The sequence below is a fragment of the Pseudonaja textilis genome, chromosome Z (genome assembly GCF_049901715.1).
Source record: "Pseudonaja textilis isolate UNSWEBS1 chromosome Z, rPseTex1.2, whole genome shotgun sequence".
Taxonomy (NCBI): Eukaryota; Metazoa; Chordata; class Lepidosauria; order Squamata; family Elapidae; genus Pseudonaja; species Pseudonaja textilis.
In genome coordinates, this window is record NC_142008.1 from 120,882,836 (window position 1) to 120,894,561 (window position 11,726).

Here is an 11,726-nt window from a genome sequence, read left to right on the forward strand (position 1 = left end):
CCTATTTCTATCAGCACTTCTAACTTCCTACTGACAAGCTAAATCTATGGACTTTAGGATTAAAATGTGAAGGATTATGGCTGCTGAATAGCTGAAGCCTCAGACCTAAGGCCTGAGAACAATAAAGTTAGCTTTAGGTCCTATTGTTGTCTCTCTCATAATTAAAATGTAGAAAGGACCTTCATCTTATTGCTGTTGCCTCAAAACTCTATCTCTATAAGAAAGGCTTAGAAGGAGTCAGAATTGGCCTGGAACTCTAGAAAAACAGATCTTTCTCACAAATGTACTATCAGTTTATGTTAAAATTACAGGGAATTTATCTTTGGAAGTCCTCTTCAGAAACTCACATGGATGAACCTTCAGCTCTGTTCCAGTTCCAAAATAATTCTAGATGTATCATAATTTATCACAATGATCTGGGTTTTAAATAAATTCATCAATTAAGTCAACTTTGATGAAAAGTTATTAAAATTATTTGTTTAACCCGAATACTATCACTCTGCTCAACACTGTCAAACTATTTACTAAATCTGCATTACTATTAATCTTCCCATCCTTCCTTTCACCCATCTCCTACCACTTATGACTGTATGACTGTAACCTTGTTGCTTGTATCCTAATGATTTTTATTGATTGTTTCCTAGTATGATTTGATTGCTTTTGTACCCTATGACTATTATATACACTGAGAGCATATGTACCAAGACTAATTCCTTGTGTGTCCAATCACATTTGGTCAATAGAGAATTCTATTCTATTCTAAAATAAAATATAATTCTGTAAAATATTTTCCATTGGGATTGTAGATTCTCTGTAAGTTTGAATCCACTCTGCCCTTTCAGTTCCCATAAATTAGAGAGTTTCAGTAATCTTTTTTGTCCCATCCTCATTATTGGGCAAAGGATGACTGTCAAGGGCAATTCAATGTTGAAAGGTTGCAAATCCAAAATTTGATTCAAAGGGCACCAAGATATTTTGGGGATCAGCGTTTCCTTATTAACTAAGCAGTCATTGACTTCATTGGCTCTTTGAGGAGAACCCAAAGATCAAATACTGAGAAGGTGGACATGGTTTATCACTTATATCTTTTATGTACACTGAGAGTTTATGCACCAAAGACAAATTCCTTGTGTGTCCAATCACACTTGGCCAATAAAGAATTCTATTCTATTCTATTCTATTCTGTTCTGTCCTGTCCTGTCCTGTCCTGTCCTGTCCTATCCTATCCTATCCTATCCTATCCTACCCTATTCTATGGAGAGGGGCAGGACATGAGAATAATAACAAGAATGAAAAGTTGAAGCTTACTTGGAGTCACAGTCAGTTTAGTTCCACTTCCGAAGCTAAGCTTATTCCAGTTACTAGAGTTCCACAGTGGTGCATTTCTTGACAAAAATTGCCCAAAGCAGGAGGACATTAAAAGGAAAGGTAGTGGAGTTACTCCCCAAAATGCTTGGCTTGCCAGAAAAAGAACTTTCTTGCCAATTTGGGTCTACCTAAGCTTATATTTCTCAGCCATTCACAATCATTAAAATGACATTATATGAATTGTTGCACATCTAAAGCACCAAATTTTCTCCTTAGCTACATCTTCAAAATTTCAAAACTATCACAAAATCAAGGATTGTGAACTTCATGCATACAGGGGAGGATCATGGTAAAGAAAGAGAGGAAGAAGGTATAGGTTTTTCAAATTCAGTTTCCATGTTTTCTTTCATTATCTAATGTAATTTATACTGAAAAAAAAAAAACCAGAGGAGGGGAGAAAACATCTCACCCAGTTCAGAGCAATGATACTAAGCCACTACTCCTGAATAACATTAAGGAGAAGCCAATCTACTGAGTCTGTTAGACATACCTGGAATTATGGTTGACCTGGTGCCTTGCCCAAATATCACTTTTCTATAGCCACCTTGATCACACAATAAGGACAGACTTTACAAAAATGGAATGAGAAACAGTGTTTGCTCATCTCCATTCTGCAGGTTCTTAAGTGAACATTAATGAAGCCCTTGGTGAATCTCCACCATGAGTAACATGGAGTCTCTGATCAAGTATTCAAAAATCTAAAGAACCACAAGATTGCTTCATACTTTGTTGCCATCAGATGATCATTAGGATTTTTGCAATCCAACAGCTCTAAAGATATGGTCTTTGCCTTCTCACGGCAAATACTGACAAAGTTGTTTTCTTCTACCTGAAATGATATCTAAACAAATTTGAGGGCTAATATTCACATCTCATGGTAACAATGAAGATCTCATCCTTTGGGTCCTCCTTGTCTCTCCCAAGTGCCTCCCTGAGAAATGTACCTAACCTGAGACTTTCTTCTTATTTTTGTTGCTCTTAACAGACGTAAGAAGGAAAAAAAAAAAAGCTTGGAAGGAGTCCGAATCAACACACAACTCTATAAAAATAGATCTCTGTCACAAATGAACTACCAGATTATGTTAGAATTCCACAAAAGTTATCTTTGGAAGACTTCTTCAGAAACTCACGTGGATGAACTTTTAGCTGTCATCCAGTTAAGCCAAATTTGATGAGAAGTCATAATGGAATATAAATCATATTTATGCCAGGAGTATCCATGGTTTAATTGTAGCAGCCCTTTTAAATATATCCCCAAACATCATAGGCATTATGAAAAACAGATGTACAGAATGAAATATTGTAAGGCAATTCAATTCAATATCAGGAATATATGCTCCATTTTTTTTTCGAGAACATTTAATTTGGTTCTTGGAATGGAATATTTAGAAATGAATATTTTAAAATGAGTTGGAATTCATTCAAAATGGAAATGGAAATGACAATCTATTTCCTCACAATTCTAAAATTCTGTCTCTCCTAGAGGTTTCCAGCAGATTGAAATATGAAGGACTAGATAAAAGTCCCAAGATTCCCAAACCTGGTCATGATATTCTCCTGCTGATAACAAAAATTGCATAGATGAATTCAATCCTTAAAAGTAGAATTTATGTTTCCATAGGCCCATCTCTATATCACTACTTAATGGAATTCACTCTCAGTGTTGTGAGATAAAGGAATCAATTAAGCACATGTAAGCTTAATGCAATTGTCACCTTCTGGTATCTTGCCACCTAACTTCTCACTGATTACCTTTCCTCAGTTTATTTATCATATTTACTTATCACATTTGTACAAAGACAAATTCCTTGTGTGTCCAATCACACTTGGCCAATACAGAATTCTATTCTATTCTATTTATGTGTTTATATCATACTATATGTGCATAATTATATGACTCCCCAAGCAGATACACACATATTAAGAAAATTAATGGATAGTAATTGCAGTAGGAGTGAGCAAGGAAAGGACCCTCTTGTATTGACCACAAGGACAAGAATAAACAAGTAAAACTTACTTGGCATTACAAATAGTGTAGTCCCTCTTCCAAAGATGACCTTCCTGTTGCCACCAGTATACACAATGCTTTCTGCCTTAACAACAACATGTCTTCCTATTTCTATCAGCAACTATAACTTCCTTGGGAAATGATAAATCTTTAACATTAAAATATCACCTGCTTGAAATCTAAAGAATCATTTGGATATGTCTTCCTATAAAATATTTTCCTTTCAGATGTTTATTCTTTGGAAATATGAAGTCACTCTGCAATTTACATTTCCATAATTTAGACAGCTTCAAGAATCTTATTTATCCTGCAATCGATATTGTCCAAAAGTGACTCTCAAAAAGACAATCCAGCATGGAAAAAAATGTATATCCAACATTTGATTGAAAGAGCCAATATAAATTTTGAGGAATGGAGATGGCTTTGTGGACTAAGCAGTCATTGGCTTCATCTGCTCCATGTGGAAAAGCCAAAGAACAAATATTTGGAAGGTGGACAACTGAATTGGGCAGGACATGAGAAGGATAAAGGGAATAAGAAACTGAACTTACTTGGAGTTATATCCAATTTAGTTCCACCTCCAAAGATAAACTTATTGAAACTACTGTAGATCCACAATGCTTTCTTTCTTGGCAAAAACTGTCCAATGCAGGGGAACATTGAAAGCAAAGGTAATGGAGATGCCCTCACAAATATTTGACTTGTCAAAGAAAGCTTCTTTATAGTTCATATCCACCCAATGTTCTTGGTGGATTTCAAACCCCAAATATCTCATCTGTTCAGAGCCATTAAGATAACTTTAGATAGATTGTTGTACATTAAAAGCAACAGGTGTTCCTCTTAATGATGTTGTCAGCCTTGGAAGCCATATTTTACTTGGAAGCTTCGAAGCTGCCACCTTTTAGTGCCTGGGAATTTGGGAGGGGGGATTTCATAGAGCAGTGAAAGATTAGACTCAACAACATTCTTCTCATAAAGTCTAGGACAAGTTACCCTGCACCTGGAAAGGAGTGCCTGAAGGAATATATCCAGTTGGAATGATGGTTGATTGGGCCATGTGATGGACTGGTGGGTGCAGGGGATGGAGTTTTGAATTTCAATTGGGAATGGAAAACCTGGAGCTCTTAGATTCAGGTTTTCCCAGATGTGCCAGTATGACTTCTTTAATAAATTCTTACTTGGATGAACTTTGTTTCTCAGTGCTGAATGAAATGGGGAGTTTCATTGGAACGCTGACATATGTCCTCAACATTTCAAAATTATTGAGAAATCAAGGATGATGAAGCAGTATAGGACAGAGGATGACCATGGCAAAGCAGTATAGGAAGAAAGGGAGGGCAAACATATAGATTTCTTGATTTCTGTGCTTCTTTTCCCTCAAAGAAGGAACATTATCACCCGTAATTTATGTTATTATGTAATTCATCCTATTAAACAATAGGAAGTGGGGAGGAAACATCAACTTTCTAAAACAGTATAGAATATATAAAGCAAAATTCCATTCATTCCCAAAAGGAATGAAAAAAATCCTGCTCTCCTTCATTTCAGAACAATGAAGATGAGATCCTACTCATCTGTAATACTCACAAGAAGCCAGTGTTTTGACAATGTCTGACATACCTGAGATTATGGTTAACCTGGTGCCTTGTCCAAATATCACTTTCCTATAGCCATCTTGATTACACAATAAGAAATGTCTTTACAAAAAGGAAGCCGAAACACTGGTTTTCTCCATTTGGTATATTCTTAAATGAACATTAATTAAGCACTTCATGAAGATATGTGGAATGATGTGGTGCCACTGATCTAGTATGCAAAAAATCCAGACACAGACATTTGCTATGCACACTTTGTTCCCATCTAATAATCATTGAGATTTTTGCAATCCTGGTCTGATAGCTCTAGAAATGTGTTCTTTCCCTTCTCAAAGGAAAACACACGAGGTTGTCCTATTCCCACTTGAAAGGACATCAAAACAAATTTAAAGGTTTATATTCACATTTCATTGTAACAATGAAATTCTCACTCCTAAGCTTCTCCTGTGATTTCCCGCATAGTTAAAAGGGACCCCTTTTTATTTCTGTTGCCCTCAAAACTTCATCTCTATAAGAAATGCTTAGAAATCAGAGCCAAAATTAGCCTGCAATTCTACAAAAACATATTTTATCCCAAAGGTATCATTACAGAGAGTTTATCTTTGTTCAAAAACTCACATGGATGAACCTTCAGCTCTGTTCCAGTCCCAAAGACAATTCTAGAAGTGCCATAATTTATCACAGTGTTCTGAGTCTTTACATAAAGTCATCATGTAAGCCAACATGGATGAGAAGTCCTGAGGAGATGTCAAATCCTCTTTCTATCATGGGTTTAATTTTTGGCAGTCCTAAGAAGTCTACTCCCAAACATCATAGGCATGAAATATTGAATATAAAGGTATGAAATGAAATATTGAAGACCAAGTCACGATTAGAAAATGTGCATAACAATTTTTTTGAGAATTGTTTATAATTACTGAAGACTGCATATAAATTCAGAGTGGTTTTGATAATCACTGAAAACTACAAATACTGGGGGATGAGCAAGGAAAGTATCCCTCTTGCATGGACCATAAGAACAAAACAAAAAGGCTAAAACTTACTTGGTATTACGACCAGTCTAGTGCCACCTCCAAAGATGACCTTAGTGTTGCCAAAGGAAGACACAGTGCTTTTTGCCTTGACAAAAACATAGCTTCCTGTTTGTTTCAGCATTTACAACTTCCTTTTGAAATGCTAAAGCTCTAGACTTGAACCATTAAAATGTCAAGGGTGGTGGCTGGTGGAAATCTAAAGCATTATTTGGAAATGGAACGGTTGCATATCCAAAATTTGATCTGAAGGGCACCCAGGAATTAAGGTTGCTTTATGGAACTAAGCAGTCATTGAGTTCATCTGATCCATGTGGAAGAGCCAAAGACTAAATATTGGGAAAGTGGGCACCTTAACGAGGGAGGACATGAGAGGATTAAATAGAATAAAGAAAACAGAGGCATAGAATCAAGATAATGTGAAGTATTAGTGCCGCTTTACAAAACCCTAGTAAGACCACAGCTGGAATACTGCAACCAATTTTAGTCACCATACTACAAAAAAGATGTTAAGACTTTGGAAAAAGTTCAGAGAAGAGCAACTAAGATGATTAAAGGCCTGGAGACTAAATCAGCCTTTTTGCCTTGATAAAAACATGGCTTCCTATTTGCATATAATTATGACACCCCTTTGAAAAAGTAGTTCTCTAGAGTTTAGACTTAAATATCAATGACTATGGTCCTGGATATTTTGAAGAATTATTTAGAAACTATCCTTGTAAAATATTTTAATTTGGACTGTAGGGGTTCTTTGGAAGTTTGAACCCACTCTGCCCTTTCAGTTCCCATAATTTATAGTTTCAAGAATCTTTTTCATTGTGCACTCAATTCTGGAAAAGAAGGCAATAGAAGCAAAATTTGACCTGATGGGCAATATATATATTTAGGAATGGAGGTTGCTTTGTGGATTAAACAGTCATCAACTTCATCTGCTCTTTGTGGAAAAGCCAAAAATCAAGTATTAAAAAGTGGACATTGATAAAGGGAATGAAAAGCTAAATTTACTTGAGTAACATCCAGTTTTGTTTCAAAGGATGCAGCTCATGGAAATCATTTGGACATCTGTCATTATAAAATACTTTTCTTTCAGCTCCAGTTTCTTCTTCAGAGGTGGAGAGTCCATCAGTGGGTCCTTGGTGTTCTCTGAGCTCAGTTGTTTTACTGTGGATGTTTCATTACCCAAACTAGGTAACATCATCAGCACTGGGTCATGAAATGTCTGCAAAAAAACAACTGAGCTCAGAGATCATCAAGAAGCCCTCATTTCAACCCTACAAACATTCTCCTTTATTGTGAATCCATTCCCTGCCTTTTCTATTCCACAAGTTAGAGGGAAATGTGTGGAAAATCTGCTCAGAAAAAGCATACCAGAATTTAGTTTTTTTTTAAAGGAGACAAAATCTAACTGGAATGAAGATAAAGCAAAAGAAGGAAAGAAAACAAACAAGAAGCTAAAAGTGCAAAAAAGGAGAAAAGAAACAAAAGAAGGACTTTCAGGTTTTCTTTCCAGCAATTATTAACACAAAAGACACCTCCACTCCCTGTATAGACAAGATGGGCAAGAATAAAGGTCTAAAACTTACTTGGCAAAACAACCAGCCTAGTCCCATCTCCAAAGAAAACTTTATCCATGGTTACACACAGTGCTTTCTGCCTTAGCAAAAACATACCACCCTATTTCCTAATCTTGTAAAGGAATTATAGCTTCCTTTAGAAAAGCTAAACCTCAGATTTGGAGTGGGAGGATACAGATCTAAAGCCAGAAATATTTCTATCAGGTATATTACCAGAAAAATATGACAAAGGGGTTGCATATTTAATATTACATATGTTGACAGCAGCAAGAACTGTATTTGCACAATATTGGAAAAATGAAGAAATTCCTACAGATGAAAACATAATTTTAAAAAATTAGACTGTGGAAATGGATAGGTTAATTTTAAAGATAAAGGAAAAGGAGATGCAGAATATATTTTTTTTAACCTGGGATTTGCTTTACAAATGGTTAGACAATAAAGGTAGAAATTAGAGGTTGGAGGAATATTACTATATACAAGTAAATATTGTTACTATTATTAATATTATGTATAAGTCAATTGAGCTAGACAATATGCTGTTTATGAAGCACTCATCTATGTTAAAGAAAAATGTACAAATATTTTTTTTTAAAAAGCTAAATCCCTAGATTTTAGGATTAAAATGTGCAAGACTCTCTTCTTGGAGATTAGAAGTTTTATTTGGACATCTGTTCTTACTGAATATTATGATTAGGGCTCTGGTTTCTCCTTCAGGGATTTGAATCCATTCTCTGCCTTTTCCATGAGTTAGAGTAGGGACCACAACCCATTCCCAGGCAGTGGAACTGGACTGCTTGAGTAGCAAGCCAGCACATGCACTAGCCCCTCATACAAAATCATTCCCTCCCCCACCTCCTGCCATGCTGGGCCACCAGCCAAGAAAAGGTTGGAATGCCCTACCAGACTCCATTGTTACAGCCTCAAACCCCGAGAGCTTCAACCTCAAACTGTCTACCATGGATCTCACCCAATTCCTAAGAGGTCCTTAAACAGGGTGTGCATAAGAGCACCAGCGTGCCTACTGTCCTTGTCTTACTGTCCCCATTTATCCTTTTTTCTTGTTTATGTTCATATTTATATTTGTTATCATGTACATGTTTGACAAACAAATAAAATAAAATAAAATAAAATAAATAAACACTGAGTGAGAAGTTTTCCAGACATTTACTGGGCCGTCCAATATATTGAGGGAATGCTTCTTAAAATATACTGGAATTGGAAGAATTGAAAGTGGAATTTAAAAAACAGAAAGAAGATGCACAAGAAGGAAGAGGGGTTTTTTTGGCTTCGTATTTCAATTTTTAGAAATGGAGATCCAGAACTATGAGAAACAACAAGAAATGCCTGTAGAACAAGAAGAGTGGGTCAAAGAAGAAGCCATCTTCAATGACCAAGTAATTCTATGGGGGTGGGGAAAAAAGGGGGAAAGAGAGTAAAAATTTTAAGATCTGAAAAACAGCCAAAAAAAGGAATAGTCTGAAAAGTAATTACAATATTAGGAAGAAACAGAGAGGATTACAGAAAAGAGAATTAGAATTAGAGAGACAAGGGATCAAAAGGGGGAGGGAGAAGAAGAGGGGGAAGAGGGAAAGGAAAAGAAATTATAAAGGACAGAAGCAGGATATAGGGAAACAGGGAAAACATACAAGAATTAAAGGTATAAGCCTATTTAGAAGAGATAGAGATAATGGGTGAAAACTTAATTGAAAGAGGGATTCTGCAAGGGTACATAAGATAGTATTATTATATTAGAAATAGAAAAGAATTTAGAAAATATGAAACAAGTGTGATTAAAATGATAGATAAAATACTCATTGTAATGTAATGGAATGTTTGTTAATAAATAAATGAAATAAAGAGAATGAGAGAATGAAATTAGGAAAGGATGGGAACATTTTAATTATTATTAATGAGTTATAAAAATTTAAGTGAAGAGGAATATGAAAGAAATATGAAAAAGATATGGAAATATTATAAGAGTTCCTAAGGAAGTATGATATTGAAAAGAAATGTTAAAGATTATAACTAACATTAATGATTGATTAATGAGCTGAATTGGAATAGAATAAGTATTTTATTTATTATTGTTATATATATATACTTTCTCTTTAAGAACTTAGTGTGTATTTTAAGAATGTACCAAGCAGAATTCGACTGGAAGTTATGTGTTATATTAAATGTTATAATTGTAAAGGCATAAATTGAAGTTTAAATAAGAGTTGAATGGACGAAAAAATAAAAGATACAAAGGTATCATACTGCAATCAGTAACTACAGGGGAAAATTTTGTTTAATGAGAAAAGAAAATATGAAACTGAAACAGGACAGACAAAAGTATAAATATAATGATTAGAAAGATATTGAAACTTAGAAAAAGATATATATAATTGAACTTAGAAAGGAATGAGATAATTAAAAGCAAGGTTGAGAAAACTAAGGGAAGGGAAAAATTATTAAGAAAATATCAAAATAGTAATAAGATATGGAATAGAACACAAAGATAAATATGAAATTGAGTTTGTGTCTGTATGGAGAAGTGATAACCCAGGACCTTGCTATTCTAAAAAAAAAAAAAAAGATATTTTATTTGCATTATGTTTTGTGAAAACCCAAATAAAACTAACTATCTATCTATCTATCTATCTATCTATCTATCTATCTATCTATCTATATATATATATATATAATTTCTTAAGTTTTCCCCATGTATGGCTGGGGTTTTCTATAGTGGCTAGGGTTTTGGTGCCATTGAAGTTGATGCTATGACCTGTGGCTTCCATGTGCTTCAATGGCACAAAAACCCTAGCCACTATAGAAAACCCCAGCCACAGAATCATCAGAGAAGCCATAGAGATTGAAAAAAGACCAGAAAGCATGAATAGAAGAGATGATTCCACCAGACTGTCAATCATTTGGAAGCCTGCACTCACAAACAAAAAAATCTCCACACCACCAACCAGGCAAACACCTGGGCACAGACAGATCCTCCCTGATACCTCCAGCTCAAACACACCCCAACCAGGCACCCAGATGAAACCTAGCTTCCTAACTAATGATAGCCGTCCATTTACCCAGAGCCAAGCTGCACTAAAGGCCTCCAATAAAGTAACACAATGTTGCCAGCCAATCAAGAGACAAAAAAAGCCAAAAAACAGACAGGAGATATTAGAAACAGCAATCAAGCAGAACACAGCGAACTCCAAGACCAATAAACACAGCCCAAGACTCCCAACCAATCAGGATGAAGAAAAAACCATTCTGGCACAGCAATAGGCTGCCCCAAATTTAAATCTGAAACCACTATAAAAGTTCACAGATGAACACTATACAGAAGCCTAATGATGGCAGATGAGATTCTGCTGAAAGCGTTGCTACAACTTTAAAAGCACAATTACAATGGCGTGGGAAAATACCGGGTATTGTTCGGGTATTTTCCCACATCATTGTAGTTGTGCTTTAAAGTTGTAGCAACGTTTCAACAGAATCTCATCTGCCATCATCAGGCTTGTCTTTCTTTCTTCTTCATTGCTTTCTCCCTTAACAAAAACTGCTTTGGGCTGTTTTCATTAAAAAAAAAAAAAAAGCAACTGTGGAGCTAGCTATAGCTTAAATAGGCTTTGTTTCAGAACTGGAACTAAATTAGATATGACTCCAAGGAAGCTTGAAATTTCCATTCAACTTCATTCTTCTCATGTCCTGCCCACTCATGTGTCCCCCTTCCCAATATTTGGTTCTTTTACTTGTCTTCATTTGGTGTGTTCTTAAATGAACATTAACTAAGACTACTAGAATGGAACAGCTTGCCTTCAGAAGTTGTGAGTGCTCCAACACTGAAGGTTTTTAGAAGACATTGAACAATCATTTATACTGAAATGGTAAAGTGTGTCCAGCTTCAGCAGGGAGTTGGACTGGAAGTCTTCCAAGGTTCCTTCCAACTGTGTTGTTCTGTTCTGTTCTGTTCTGTTCTGCTTAATGAAAGTCCATGAAGTATTGTCTATGGAAATTCTCAGTCATCCAGATCATGGTTGTCCCAAACTTGCCCTTTCAAGAGGCAACTGGACTTTCTGGTTTTTGTTTGAAGATATTTCACTTCTCATCCAAGAAGCTTCTTCAGCTCAGACAGCTCTTGGATGAGAAGCAAATGTTT

The 11,726-nt window shown here is 35.6% G+C and overlaps 1 gene segment (V, D, J or C); it reads right to left on the reverse strand.

The window, feature by feature from the left end:
- LOC113449841 (T cell receptor alpha chain MC.7.G5-like) overlaps window positions 1-7,650 on the reverse strand; it is a 38,923-nt gene extending 31,273 nt beyond the window's left edge. Inside the window, 1 exon segment of the C gene segment in view lies at window positions 7,586-7,650. Within this exon segment, the coding sequence occupies window positions 7,586-7,634 (49 nt within the window).
- Window positions 7,651-11,726: the final 4,076 nt, after the last annotated feature.